Source organism: Nicotiana tabacum, chromosome 22 (genome assembly GCF_000715075.1).
Source record: "Nicotiana tabacum cultivar K326 chromosome 22, ASM71507v2, whole genome shotgun sequence".
NCBI classification, from domain to species: Eukaryota; Viridiplantae; Streptophyta; class Magnoliopsida; order Solanales; family Solanaceae; genus Nicotiana; species Nicotiana tabacum.
The window spans coordinates 121,972,914-121,988,773 of NC_134101.1; the positions used below are offsets into that span (position 1 = coordinate 121,972,914).

Below are 15,860 nucleotides of genomic sequence, written 5' to 3' on the forward strand. Positions count from 1 at the left end.
TGGCTGACCCATAAAACTTCTACCATGTTGTACTCTTCCTCCAAAATAAGGACTAGTGGGTCTCTCTGGTCTACGAGGTCTCCTCTCTTCCCTATACTCTCTCTCCTAACCTCGTCTGTCCTCTACTCGGCGAGAGATCCTCACCCCCCGCTGAACCAGGACCACAAGCTATGTCGCCATGACACGTGGAGCCTGACTTATGCTAACTCGCTGCTCTGGAGTGGGGGCGGCAGAAGTCTAAATCCCTTCCCCGATCTATGAAGTAGTTGGTACAACTTGAATTAGTCTTGCCTGAACCAATGTACCAAACATGCTCAGGAACTGTGTTAAGGTCCCTTGAAGTCCTAGAGTAGTAGTAGCAGTAGGCGTATCAGGTGACTGCACTCCGGCTGGAGCTGCTGGTGGCTCCTCTGTAGCAGACGAGGGTGCTTTAGCTGCACCACGGGTGCGTCCTCGACCTCTACCCTAGCCCCAACCTCTGATGGCTCTAACAGGGAGTGCGAGTGCCTGGTCATCTCCGGTAGCACGTGTCCTCACCATCTGTGAGAGAATAGAAGATAAAAGTTTAGAATTATGATATCAAATTCTCGAACGACAAGAAAATCAAATAAAGTGGAATTTTCCTAACAATTACATAATCTCTCGCAGATAAGTACAGACGTCTCCGTACCGATCAGCGAGACTCTAATAAATCGGCTTGTGATTCATGACTTCTTCGAAAAGGTTTAAAGTTAGTTGCAGTCTGTTGGTTCAGGTGCTATCGAGATAGGTTTTAATCTAAGGTATCAGCTGAGTAGCAAAGGATGAGGGAGGACATGTGGGAAGTTTCATGCGGTGGTTAAATTTCTAGAAGGCCAGGTGTAAGAAGCGGAAGTCGAGTAGTTACTTAAAGAAGAGCGGTTTGGCCAAAGTGGGAGAGTAGTAGAGTAGCATATGGGTGTAGTGGCAGGACAACTACATGCCTTAAGGAAGTTGGAATGATTTGGGAATGATAGTGGACGGTGATTGGGTCTACGGGCTTAATTTGAATTATTGGCTATTATACGGCGGGGAATTTGATACAACAAAAAAGAGTTGCTTGTTATGAAGAAGGATACAATATGACTTTGGATTGGAGGGTATCATCACGCATTTAGTTGATGTCCATGAGGAGTGAATGGGCTTGCACAGCTAGCGAACGAGCATGGACTTAGGCTGGGATGCGGATTTCATAGTAATTGTGCAGTGCAGCGTCGTTGGGAGATGTCGGCATATGATTTCCATAAGTGGGTTATATCTTGTGAGCAGTGTAACGGTCGCATGGTGTTGACAAAGCTTATGCGAAGAATTCTATCGGCTATATGGTAAGAGGTCGAATAGGTGAATGTGGTTAGTGATTTAGAGTGTTCATGGAAGGTCAAGCATAAAGATTTAGAGAAATTTGGCGGTTTGATTGCACAAGGTTATGTCAATAAGAGATAAGGAATTTTGGTGGGTTCCAGAGTTATGTAACAGGTGGCTCCAAGATAAGTGGGAGAGTCCCACCGCCTACGATTGGGTTGCATGGTTATCTTCTTGTGAAGTTTTGGGTTATCAGCATATTGGTAAGCTATTTCAGTTAAGGGAAAGGAACATAAGTGGTAATTGGAGCAAAGGAATTGATCAAGGCGTGCTATAGTTGGCCGTATTGACTCATGTTCAGGCTTTGGGAAGTGATTCCGTCGGGTGCTTCATTGAGGAGGGTATTCATGTGCCAGCGGAGCCTCGGAGTTGATTATATTCGGGACCAAGCCAGAGTGGGTAATTCTCAACAACGGTACTAGTGAATTCAAAGGTTAAAAATACGGTGCCCATGGGCGGATACACGTTCAATAAAGTGGTGCTGAAGCACCCATTGTTTAACAGTCGAGACAATATATTTTATATGAAATTCTTGGAAATTTAATATATATAATGACAATGAGCACCCACGAGCAAAATTTGGGGTTGGGTTCTTTGGTTTCGCGATAGGGCTAAATCATTTTTATTTACTATTGGAAGATTCTCTTTTTATTTCCATCTTTTTTGTGTGCTTTTCCTTATTTCCTTTTATTCTTGTTACCTTTTCCCTGTTTTATTTTTAAGAAAATTATATTTTCTTGTGCACGCACCTCACTTATTTCATGGGATATGTATTATCTCCTATTAGCAATATGGCATCATATAACTCTATCCATCAAGGTTTGGACAGAAATCAAGTATCAATTATACTTATATTATATGTTTACCAAAATTAAAAGTAGTTGAGCACCCATTATATTAAAATCCTAGATCCTCCACTGGCGGTGCCTAAGGATTCAAGCTCGCAGTATGGTTAAGAATCGAGTTTTTGTAGCAGGTTATGATAAGAGGCTCGGAATGTTCTATGATGTTTTAGACTTGCAGTATAGCATTGGAAGGAAAAAGAAACAAAGACTTCGGATTCGTAGAGGAATTATCAGAACGGGTATATCAATTGAAGATGCGAATGTGTGTGCAAGAAGGGTATAAAACGGTTTGTGGGTTTGGAGACAATATGGTCTCATGGAATGGAATCACTCAAGGTGAGTGTGGATTTAGGTTGTTGATATAAAGAGTGGAGCTATCATTATCTCTAAAGCAAGTTAAGGATGAATTAGAAGAAATTAGATTGGTTAGCCATGGTTGAATTGGCATAGTGGTGGCGATACGTGCGAGGCCCGACGACCGCCGTAATTGATTATATTTGGTGGTATTCAAGTATTATGGCATGTCATGTATAGGTGGATCCCAGAAGGGTTATAGTGGTTTAGACCACTACTTGAGGAATTGAATGTTCTAAGGTTATGAGAAGTTACTCGTGTGTTGCTATAGTTCTCTTGGAATGGGTTAAGTAAGAAGCTTATATATAATGAAATGTTTGCCCTAATAGCAGTTCAGGAGTTATGATGAAATTTTTATACTGTCGCATATTGGCATGTTAGGTGCAGTGAGCGGTATGGAAATTGAAAATGAGGGATCGATGTTGCGGTTCGATTTTGGTAAGGGTGTCATGAGCTCGGATGAGCAGGGAAGGAATTTGAATGTTTAGAGTAAGCTGGAATTGTTTTCCGCATCACCGGAGATCGGTGTTTTGTGAAAGAGGCCTTGCAATCTAGTTATGGATTCTCGATTTGCTTTACAGTGTTAGTGCGGTTGGTGGTATAGATGTACAGACTTGTTATCTGGTGCGGAAGGTCATGGGAGCGTGTCTCATGGGGAGATCGTATAAATGTGACATGTGATTGATTGGAAATTTAAACCAAGTATAAAGATTGTGGTAATATCGCTAATTTGAGAATTTATGCCTGAAGGGCACTTGGTTTATTGGGTTGTGGACTGTGGAGGTTTACTCCGGTTATGATGGTTGTTCTTGTGAGTTAAAGGGAAAAAGAGGCATTTATGGACCCTTGAAAGATTAATTGCCTAGTACGGTGCGATCAGAATCGGTTTGTGGTCTGTGAGTGGATTTAAATATGAATATGGGCTCTATATCAGGCCAGATGAGTTCATTTCAGCATAGCCCTCTTCATGGAGGAGTATTCGGGCGTGGGATGTTATTTCGTCATCGGCTATTTCATGTAATACTATATTGTGTCGTGTGAGTTGTGAAACGGCTTGATAATTTTCTTAGGTGTTGAGGTTCCGCGTAGCGATGGTGTTATGTGAGCAGGATGGCTCTTGAGCTTCAAATCATATATCGCACCTCAGTTGTTCTTGATTTTTGTAGCTTATGGCGCCATAGGTCTCCCCAGAATTATTATGCACTTAGCGTGCTTGTGACCGATATTCAGTATTTTGTAGTAATGAGCAATTTAGCTCGGTGTGTATCTCTTTATGTGAATTTTATGTGTAGGTCAGGTGGCACGCCTCCACGGGTATGTTGTTTGGATCGGGTTGCACGCTGCAACAGTGTGATGTTGAGTACAATCCCCTATATTCTATTTGCGTGTTTTGTGTCCCATTTTCTGAGGAAAGGTTCATGACACATTTTCAGTTGTCTAAATAGTTACGTGGGTTGAGTAGTCCCTTCCAGGGTTCGTTTTCCATATGTATCACGTTCGAGTTGGTAACCTATCGGCACATTGTGGCATCATATGAGACTTTTGGTCATGTCAGGGGTGGCTTGTTGCCTGAGCAGTTTGTACTGGGTGAGACAAGATTTTTGGATCTAGGATTAGTGCAATCGCATTATATGAAGTGTATTACAGAGCAAATACCATTATTTGGTTCAGAATGAGGTGATGGTTCTTGCCAGTAGTATAGACCCAATGATATGTTGACTTGATAGTTTGTTATGAATTTCTACACGTCTCTTCCATTGTGGTGGTATTGTAAAGTTGGGACAAGATTTAAATATGTCATGAGGTGCATTGTGAGCACCATATTCGGAAAATGTCGGTTATTATGATCAGATAATGTTATTATGGCCCGTGAGTGATGTGGTGCATGGTGAGAATTCAACAAAGGTATGCAGTCATGTTCTGGTACATCGTGTAGTGATTGATACGGCATTCGTAGGATGGAAGCAGGTCTGGTAGAGAATTTCGGATGTGGAAACTGGGATCTAAGACTCATTTGCCTAAATAAAAAAGGATATCTTTAGATTTGATTGAGCCAATGTGCTCAACTGAGTTGTAGTAGCACAGGTAGGTGCACGAGGTGTTAAGTAGTGGTTTCGGACAACTTCAGTGCAGTTCTCAGCACGTTCGAGAACGAACGTATGTTTAAGTGGGAGAGAATGTAACGACCCGACTGGTTGCTTTGAGCTCTAGCGCGCCATTTGACAGTTTGAGGCCATGAGCAGCTTCACTTCAGGTATTATGACTTATACGCATGGTCGATGTTGAATTCCAGGAAGTTCGGAGTTGATTTGGAAAGAGAATTCTCATTTCGGAAGCTTTAAGTTGAAAGAATTGACTAAGATTGGATTTTTGAGTAAACGACCTTGGAATCGAGATTTGGAGGTTCCAGCAGGTTCGTATGGTGATTATGGACTTAGGCATATGTACGGATCGGGTTTTGGATGGCCCGAGAGCGTTTCGGTGCCTATTGTGGAAGTTAGCATTTTTGGAAGAATTTCATAAGTTTGGGATAAAGTGCCTTTTGGTGTTATCAATGTCCGTTTGGGATTCCGAGTTTAGTAATAGCTCCGTATGGTGATTCTGATATTGGGAGCACGACCAAAAGTGAATTCGGAGGTCTGTAGGTCATTTTGGAGTCACTTGGCTAAAGATAGAAATTTGAAGGTTTTGAGGAGTTTGACCGGAAGTGGACTTTTTGATATCAGAGTCGGATTCCTATTCCAGAAGTTGGAGTAGGTCTGTAATGTCGAATATGACTTGTGTGCAAAATTTGAGGTCAATCAAACATGATTTGATAGGTTTAGACATCGAAAGTAGAAGTTTGAAATTCTAAAGTTCATTAAGCAATTGGAGTGCGATTCATGGTTTTAGCATTGTTTGATGTGATTTGAGACTTCGAGCAGGTCCCTGTTATGTTATGGGTCTGAGTTATGTGATTGGACGGGGTCCCGGGGGTCTCGGGTGAGTTTTGGACGTGTGGGAGGAGTTGAAGGCACACCAGATTTTCTGGTGTTCTTGGCACCAGTTGCAGGTCTCACAAATGTGAACCTCGCATTTGCGATGAAGGCTTTGCAATTGCGAGAAAGCCCGACCCAGACAGTGTTCGTATTTGCAACACTTTTGCCGCATTTGCGATCCCAGCAGACGTCGCATTTGCGACTCTGTAGTCGCATTTGCGATCCCAACAACTGAAGCCCAGGCTTCGCATTTGCGAGGCTTTTGTCGCATTTGTGAACCTCGTGTTGCAAATGCGACATCAGAGGGCTGTGTCCAGCTCTTTTAATGCGGGATTTAGGCCATTATTTCATTTCACTTCATCTTCTTAGGCGATTTTTAGAGGTTTTGGAAGAGGGTTTTCACCTAGCATTTTGAGGTAAGTAATTTCTTCACAACATGAGTTAAATACATAGATTATGGGAAGATTAACATGTAAAAAATTAGGAAAATTCAAGGGTTTAGGTGAGAACCTAGGGGTTTGACAAAAATGAGATTTAACCACGAAATTGGTTATAGAAATTAGTAAAAATCATATATTCTTGATCCTTAAGTTGTGGGTGACAACTTTCTTTATAAATTTCCGGAATCCGAGCATGTGAGCCCGAGGATGAATTTTAGTAACCTTGTATTTGGGGTTGGGGAATTTGTTTAATAATTAGAATATGAACTCTTGAGCATGTATTGACTAGTTCTTACCCCATTTGAATAGTTTTTGGATCGTTCGGCTTCAATTTGGAGGTTGGAGTGCGTTTTTGAATTGGGATATAGACTTCGGAACAAGGTGAGTCTCCTTTCTAACCTTGTAAGAGGGAATTGTCCCCATAGGTGAATTAATTGGTTATGTGCTTCTATTTGTGGGGGCTACGTACGCACGAGGTGATGAGAGTCCGTGCGTAGCTACTATTATGCTTAAAGTCCGGGTAGTCTAGGACCCAAAAGTATGCTTTACTTGTAATAATTGCAAATCTTGTTGTCAATATAAAATGCTTAAAACATATTGAACGTGTAAATAAATTTCTAAAAGACTAGACATCGTTTCTTGACTTTTAAAAAGAGAAATTGTCTTTTCTTGGATAATTGCTCCTTGACGAATTCTTGATTGACTGTTTGAATGTGTTTATCTATTGTGGAACGGGTCGAATGCCTCGGTATATTAAATAGATGCATCTATCGTTCGCGTCATTCGACCCTCTGGCAGTGCACAGTTTAAATATTGTTGGATCGGGGCATACGACCTCGGCATGATTTGCGCATGCTTGTATTGCTTGCCTTGAAATTCATAGATGTTGATATTTGTTCTCTCTGGCCTGAGATAATGTATAAATGATGAAAATGAATCTGAAAATTTCCTATAAACAAAATAATTGTTTATTTGCCTCATGCTACTGAGCTACATCCATTTTTATGAAAATCCTTGATTTATTATAGTATTGGAATATTATTATTGGACCACTAGTAAGTGTCGAAGTCGACTTCTCGTCTCTACTTCTTCGAGATTAGACGGGATATTTATGGAGTACACATTATTTTTGTACTCATGCTACACTTACTGTATATTTTTGTTGCATAGGCACATGTACCTCTAGCGGCCCAATGGGCGTAGTAGCATGGATGATACGGAGACTTAGGTGAGTTGCATCTCTAGAGGCGACCCGCAGCCGGCATAGTTTCTTTCAGTGTATTGTATTTACTTTCTGTCCAAATTTGTATTCCGGATAGTTATTGTATTACACCTTGTTTCCTAGAAATTGCTCATGCATTTGTTATACCAGGTTCTGGGATGATTATGGCAGTATTCAACATTAAGTTTGTTAAAGACATCATTATTCATTCAGTGAATTTTATTATTTATAATTTAATGTATAAAAGAGATGATTTCAATAAATACTAAAATTGGAATTTAATTAACTTCTTGGTGTTGGCTTGCTTGACAGTGGTGTCAGGCGCCATCACGATTCTTAATGGATTTTGGGTTTGACAAGGAAAGTTAGAGCTAAAATCAAAAGGACAATGGGATGTTCCACATCCATGTCTCAATCTCTTTGTACCAAAATCCAATATCATGAATTTCAATGCTGGTGTTTTTTTTTGGACATTATTCTCAGACAAAACAAGACAACAGGACCTATCCTTGTCTACCGAACAAGCAGGAAAAAGTACTCCCAAAAACTTTCTTTAATACTCTCTTCAACTACCACGATACCAACCCTTTGAATTTTGCCTTTCTTTTAAAGTTTTATGTACACAGATTTTCTTGATTTTCTCAGCTCTGATTTATTGCTTTTCTCTTAACTAATTAGTGACTTATTTTATAAGGAATTCTGTTAACTAAGTCACTTGTCACCAGAATCTGAGTTTTCTTATGGGAGAAGTTGGCCAGAACTAAACTACCCCACATACATGCTTCCTATTTTGGCCAAGCCCATAATTCTGATTATATCACTATAAAAAAAAAATTGAAATTAGCTACGAACATCATTGCTGATCTATTACTAAATCGCTCGTAGGTAACATAAATTTTTAATAATCAGTCGCTAATCAGTCGCTAAATAGGACAAGCCACGAATTTTTCTGTTTAGCTCAGAATTTGTCCGTCGTCGTTAATTATAGTGTTGGGCATGTTGGCCATACAAGACAACTTCAAAGAAACATCATAGATGATCAGGCGTGGATTCGGGATTTGAAGTTTATCGATTTTATAATGATTTCAAATTAATATATGATAATAATTGATTTTACAGTCAACATCTATAGATATTTAATAATTTTTTTAAAATATACTAAAAATTATTAAGTTCATGTGAACGCATAAATAACATTGTATATCCCACGTAATCACCAACTCCTCCCCCTCCCCAACACTAACCCAAAAACTTAGCATCTCCAAGAAAGAAAGGGAAGCAATATGATTGGTATAAAATTTTGGCACATTTATCAGGCCAAGAATGACTTATGTGAATCATTATAAATGAGTATTAAACATTAGAAAGACATAAAATTCTAAAAATTGTCCGAGAACTTTTCGGAGAAGAAAATAACAAATCCAAATTGGCCCCAATAAATGAAAAATTTCAAATACTTTTGCTGGAGTTTGAAAGCTCTAAAATAAGAAAAAAGAAAATGAGACAGAAAGATGTTGGTGTAGAGTTACTTCGTGAATTATTATTTTTCTTTTCTAAAATTGATCATAAGTTTAAATGGACTTGGTTCTAAGCTTCCACGTCTTTTCCATTTACTCATACCAACTCGAATAATTTTTGAGTGAATTAAGATCATGACTTGTCTTTTAATTAATCTATTATAATCCGCTCAAAATTAATCCAATATCCACTTATATGATAAATTTATTGGTGCATGTCAACATCTTTCTCATTTCTAAATTGATAAATTATTACTTTATAATAATTTTGTATCTTAGTACGTTGCAGATTATGAGTCGCCAACTTTTGCATTGGTTGTATGGGTCGAAATCTGACCACATGAGAACAACATCAAAAAGGAATGGCAAGAAGATGGTTAAGCCGTGATTGCGCACACAAGACACCGTAACAATGAGCATCTCGACTCTAGATGAGGTCGAACCATCAGGAAGCCTCTACGGCAAAGCATACGGCGAGGCGTCTAAGGAGGTTGACCTAAAGCATAAATAGCAGATTGAAGCACCCTGGCTAAGGACCGCTGGATAAAGAGCGACGCCTAGTATATATACAGGAGAAGAGAGTGATAGAGAGGGAGATTTTTTTTTATTCTTTAATTTCTTCTTCTTTTAGAACTTTCTCTGAGGAGATCCATGGGAAACCCGAGAGAGGGTTCACAGTTTTGTTCCAAATCTTTGTAATCTTCATCATGAAATCAATAAAGATACACTCTGTAGCTGTTAATGATACATTTTCTCATTCTCCTTTATCAAGCATTACAGAGCGATAATATTGAGAATGCAAGCTCATTATTTTCACTTAACATCTTTTATAATCACGATGATTTCGCAAACTTCACCATTTTCGATTTGTCTTATTCAACATTCTTTGTTCTAGAATTGATTATCTTTGGCTAGGAGTTACCCCCTATTTTACATATACATTCGTTTTAATAAAAGGTTAACACTTTTTTAGTAAAACAATTTGGCGCCGTCTGTGAGAATTATCTAGCCAAAGCCTTAGTTTCCTCTAGATCCACCAAACCAACCAAGGATAAATCCTTACACGAAACCGAAGATATGCCGGGCTTACGTTGCGCCACGGCAGCAACTCTGGTGCATTTCGAGCGTGAGCCATAGTAGTGGAGTTGTGACTATTGCACGTCAAGCACACCCGTAATCTCACTTCCAGATTAGCACCCCGCACATACCGCCTTCACCTCTTACTATATGGGACGATGCTTGTTTTATAACTTACTGTTAAAATGCTCTTCGTCTGTGCGTTTGTGGTATAACTTATATTATTGTTACCTTGGCGCGTCCAGGACTGGAACAAATCGAGACTCAAACTGAGGTCCCAACAGGAGGAGCAAGCCATCCACCCACGGAACGCTCAAGCTCAAATAATGACGAGGCCGGATGTAAAGCCGAACATCAGGTCTAAAGACTGCAACCGATGAAGGAAACGTGACCAAACCCCCTCATTCATCAACTAACCATCCAACCCAGGTAACGAATGATTCCTCATACCTCTGACTCACTATCCTCTTTTCCAAAAAGAAACGAAGAGCAAGGACCCCCCCCCCCCCCCCCACGAGTACGCGAGCAAAGGCCAACCGATATACCGGCACTAGATTCTTCCCTTCAACAGCGGGCAAACCGGGAAGAACCCCCCACACCATACCGTAGTGCAAATAATAGACAAACGGCCCAGAACGAACCAACATCATTAAGAAACAATCTCCATAAGCAGGGGACTGTGCGGCAAGCTCAAAACGCCCCAACGCAAATAGGACGTAGGTACTAAGAGCTTGCACATGTGCTCGCCTTGGCAATACAACACCAACTCACCCGACCATACACATCAAATCACATCTGAACCTCTAAGCAGCAAATTCATCACCCGCCCTGTTGACGGCCTCTCTAGACCGAGCGCTGAAGGGACTATATAGACTTGGACTCACCCCAATGCGTACATAAGCTGCAACGTATTGAACTCTCCAACAAAAAGAAAGGTAGCACGCGATATTCTTACACCACTCCACGAGTCGCCATAGTAAAACTTGACTTAGCTCGAGTCTCCAAAATAAAACTCGACCTCGCTCGAGTCGCCAAAATAAAACTTGACAATGCTCGAGTTGCTAAAATAAAACTCAACCTAGCTCGAGTCGCCAAAGTAAAACTCGACCACGCTCGAGTAGGCAAAAAAAAACTCGACCTCGCTCGAGTCACCAAAATAAAACTCGACCTCGCTCGAGTCACCAAAATAAACTCAACCTCGCTCGAGTCGCAAAAATAAAACTCGACCTCACTCGACTCGCCAAAATAAAACTCGACCTCGCTCAAGTCGCCAAAGTAAAACTCGACCTCGCTCGAGTCGCCAAAATAAAACTCGACCTCGCTCGAGTCCCCAAAATAAAACTCGACCTCGCTCGAGTCCCCAAAATAAAACTCGACCTCGCTCGAGTCTCCAAAATAAAACTCGACCTCGCTTGAGTCACCAAAATAAAAATCGACCTCGCTCGAGTCGCCAAAGTAAAACTCGGCCTATCTCGAGTCGCCAAAATAAAAATCGACCTCGCTCGAGTCGTCAAAATAAAACTCGACCTCGCTCGAGTCGCCAAAGTAAAACTCGATCTCGCTCGAGTCGCTAAAATGAAATTTGACTTCGCTCGAATTATTTGACGTTCAACCTCGCTTGAATTATTCTACATTCGACCTCGCTCGAATTATTTGACATTCGACCTCGCTCGAATTATTTACATTCGACCTGCTCGAATTACTTGACATTTGACCTCGCTCGAATTATTTTACATTCGACCTCACTCGAATTACTTGACATTCGACCTCGCTCGAATTATTTAACATTCGACCTTGCTCAAATTATTTTACATTCGACCTTGCTCGAATTACTTGACGTTCGACCTCGCTCGAATTACTTGACATTCGACCTCGCTCGAATTACTTGACATTCTACCTCGCTCAAATTATTTTACATTAGACCTCGCTCGGATTACTTGACATTCGACCTCGCTCGAATTATTTTATATTCGACCTTCGACCTCACTCGAATTACTTTACATTTAACCTCGTTCGAATAACTTTATATTCGATCTCACCCGAATAATAAGGGTCTATCCCACCAAATTCCCAAGTGAGACAGGGACCCAGCACGAAAAAGTCTGAAGTTCTTTCTCAAAAAAAGGAGGGAGGGGGGAGCAAGAGGCATGGACATACAGCCAAAAGCAAAATCTTATTCAAAATTTACATACTCCCAACGTCTTACAAGAGGCCAAAACAGGACCCCAAAAAAAGAGGAGAGAGAGAAAACAATAACAACAAGCAACCTCAAAGAAAAGAACAAAAAAAACCAAAGTACCAAAAGACTACAAAACTTCACTCTGCCGCATCTCCGCCATCATCCCTGCCAGGACCATCATCATTAGAAGAGAGCCTGTCTTCAACTTTAGCACCCTCATCAGCCTCCGGTATTGCGGGATCATAGCCACAGGAGAGGCAAATCTCGCGCGCCTTCACGCGAGCATCCTCAAAAGCGGCCTCAGTGACATTTACCGCCGCTCACAAATCCTTATATATATCTCGTTGGGCCTCAACATGGACCCACATCTCATACAAGTGGCGAGGGACAGCAACAAAGGCGGATTCTGGGGCAGCCTGAGCCAACAACTGCGCCTTCTCAGCTTCAAGAGCCGCCACTTTGTCACCTAGATCCATGGCATCCCGCTCAAGATCGCCGATCCGCTATTCAAGCCTTGCCTCCTTCATTGTGGTTGTCTCCCTATCAGCCTCTCATTCGGATCTGAGGATGCACATAGTATCTTCACGGGTCGCTGCCCTCGTCGCAGCCGCTACCTGTACCTCTTTGGACCTCTCTAACTTTATCACCTTCCTCTCTAAGTCGGCTACCTTTTCGGTCCATTCATCACTCAGACAAGCAACTTTGGTGGCATTATGCTCGAGCTCAGCTCGCAAAGATGACACCTTCACCTGAAGGTCCTCGAACTCTGCCGCGACACCCTTGCCCACCTCGAGCTTCTCGTCTTTAACCCTAATCAGGCCTTCGAGCTCACTACATCTGTGGATAGACCGCACCAGTTACTCATCCTTTTTCTCTAGCTCCTCCTTGAGAGACCGAGTATCACAACCCATTCTAAGTTGCATATGCATCTCTCTACATTTGTTACGATACCGACAATATTTCTCGATCATCTTCAGAAAGACTTCGGCTCGCGTCTCGGCCCGTGAAGCACTTTCAATCTCCAACATGTAAGTCTGAAGCAAAAAAAAAAGAGAATCAACGAAAATGAAGGACACAAAATAAAGGAAGTAAAGACAAAAAAACTCACCCTTAAGGCCATTCCAGCCACACCGCGTGACAAGCCAGAGTCGCTAATCTCCCGAAGAAACCTGCTTTCAACGGCGGAACATAAAAGGTCGAATTGCTCCACCAAATCCACTGTATTCTCCAACAGATTAAAATTCGACGAGATTTCGAGCACACGAGAAGGACCACCCGCTCTCATATCGACCCTGGTAAAGCTTTTTTCGAACAACCTCATATCCTCAGGATCAATGTCCGAATCAGATTCATAGTCGTTCACCACCACGCCCTTCAACCTCTCACCGGCTAGAGAAGAAGTGTGAGCCTGCTGAGACGTTGAGGGTCCACTCAGAATAATTATGGCAGCCACCGAACCTTGCCCTGACGCCACTACGACCCCATCCGTGCCTGACCCGAGCAACGCTTCCACTCCTAGGACGACCTCCCTCCCGTTTTCAGAAACCGCCCCAATAGGATCAGCCCTCAAGGGCTCATCGATCGAAGGCATCACTATGAGAGGGTTTGCCCGCCGAATGAACAATGGGGGCCTGAGATTCTGACAAAGGAATAACCTCGGTACGACCAAAGTTGGATGCATGCTCGATCTGTGAAATAGTACGATTCCGAGTACCCTCATCAATAGCTGCCTGAAGTAAGGGCCTAGCAAGAGAAGCCAGTTGACGGAAAGCAAGAGCACGAGCCCTCGCCCTTCTCACCCATCTCTGACCTATCAATATGATATACGACCAAATTTAAATACAAGGCAAAGAAAAATACAGGGCGAAGGGTAAAACGACTAAGGCCAAGACAAGGTGACTTACCGGCGGAAGGTTTACGCCCAAACCTCTCGTGGAAGGGTGCCCATGCGCGAATTCCCACCGTATGATGCAAATTCGAGCTCATCCACCCGTGAATATTGCTAACTTGCGGAGAGGGTAGCCTCTCGGCTACCAACAAAAAAAATAATCAATAAGCGAGATCATGAGTTGAGAACAACCGATCAGCATTGTAAAAAAAGGAGAAAAGGGAAGAAAGACCTACGGGCAAAATTTCACGTCTCAGGGAACCCGGTGAAGTTAGACCCTACCACTTATTCCATGCGGACATAGAAGAAGCTCTCCCAGAAACGGCGATTGGTCTTATTGTCCATTCCGATCAACAGGCTCTTAGTACCTCGGTGACGAAGGTGTAGCACAGTGCCCCTATGAAAGCTGGGGACGAAGATATGCAGCAAGTGTTGAAGGGAAACCCCACGGTTGTCCAACTCTGCATACTTGGTGAGCATTAAGAAAAGTTTGTATATGTACGGGGTGAGCTGGGCCGGGCACACCTCGTAGAAGCGGTAGAAGTTTGTTGCTAGTGAGGGAACGGGAAGTGTGTACCCAATAATAAAAGGGTACGCGTAGTACCCTGGGCAGTGTATGTGAACTATATTGCCTCTCGCCGGAACGAGTTCGATATGCTCAAGGATTCTCCATTTGACTTTGAATGCCACGAGCGTCGCAGCATCCATCATAGAATGCACGGGTTCCGGCTCATCTTTGGCGGTGCTGTTAAAGTCTGTCCTTGCCTTCCCCGGGCGGGGGAACCACCTCATCTACTGTCAGAAAACTCTCCTCTTCCGCCAAACTTGCTCCCTTTTTGGGGAAAGCACAACATTTTCCGGCATCAGTGCGCCAATGACTCGGTCAGGGTTAGAAAAAGTACTGGCCATTGCTTTAAATGATTACACAGAACGTGGATATAAAGAAAGAAGGGTAATAGTCACAGGAATTGCCGGCGAAAAAAAGAAATATGAACTGGGAGAGAAGAGCAAGTGTTTTTAAGATCCTATTATGAAAGATTTAGGAAACACTACATTCAAATGAGAAACTCCCCTATTTATAGAAATAAATACACCGTCTGAAATCTGACCACGTGAGGACGACATCAAAAAGGAATAGCAAGAAGATGGTTGAGATGTGATTGCACACGCAAGACGCCATAACAATGAGTATATCGGTTGTAGACATGTGATTTTTGACTTTCCCAAAGATTTTTTATATTTTAGCATGTAAATATTTAATTTAGGCCTAATATAGCTATTTTAATTAATTTGACTCTTTTACTTTATTTTATTATAAGAAAATGAAAATTACAAAAATATTTTATTTTATGTACCTTTCATAAAGTAAAAAAATAATACAAAAATAGTACCTTATTTTTATCTTTATATAATCTTGAAAAATACAAAAAATATATAATAGTTTCATGTTTTAATATAATTTAGTTTAATTAATTAGAATTTGTTTTTGCATCATGTAGTATAGTTATCTTATATTAAAGGAATTTAGCTATGGTTTTGAATAATAATTTTTGGAGTCTTCTTAGCCCAAAATTGAGGCACAAAAAGACATGATCCAACCCAATTACCCTTAGCCCATTCTTCCCAACCTATTAGCCCATTTAAGTGCAAGATTTAATCATAGCCATCTATTTCCTTCTAATCCAATGGCCATCATCCTTTCTCACTTCCATATAAATACCCAATTATAGAAACCCTACCCTTAAGTTTTCAATTCCTAGACCTAGACTGCACTAAAGAGGGCAGCCACAGAACTTCAAAAAAGGAGACAACCGTACTCCCCATGGGAATTCCTCCTCCTCCTTCAAAATTCCAGTAGTTGACACCATACACAAAAAGCTTTAGCTACAACAACCTAATTCCTAAAGCTACCAGTTGCAAAAATAGCCTCAAAACAGTTCCCCCTGGTCTTATGGTCGAGGTCCTGGTTTTTGATTTGTT

At 41.6% G+C, this 15,860-nt stretch overlaps 1 protein-coding gene across 1 annotated transcript; it reads right to left on the minus strand.

Moving 5' to 3' along the window:
* Positions 1–11,969: 11,969 nt before the first annotated feature.
* LOC107807156 (uncharacterized) lies at positions 11,970–15,134 on the minus strand. The gene is made up of 4 exons (XM_016631482.2): positions 14,117–15,134; positions 13,897–14,022; positions 13,101–13,802; positions 11,970–13,026 (listed from the first exon to the last, which is right to left on the minus strand). Exons 3-4 carry the CDS (start codon positions 13,710–13,712, stop codon positions 12,850–12,852), a joined length of 789 nt encoding a protein of 262 aa, XP_016486968.2. The 5' UTR covers positions 13,713–13,802; positions 13,897–14,022; positions 14,117–15,134; the 3' UTR covers positions 11,970–12,849.
* Between the last annotated feature and the right edge of the window lie 726 nt (positions 15,135–15,860).

Bases quoted from the DNA above. Each gene is read 5' to 3' on its own strand.
- LOC107807156 (XM_016631482.2), bottom strand. From the start codon at position 13,712: ATGAGGGTACTCGGAATCGTACTATTTCACAGATCGAGCATGCATCCA. The intron at 13,027-13,100 runs GTGAGTTTTTTT...TTTTTGCTTCAG, and splicing joins TGGCTGGAATGGCCTTAAGG to ACTTACATGTTGGAGATTGA.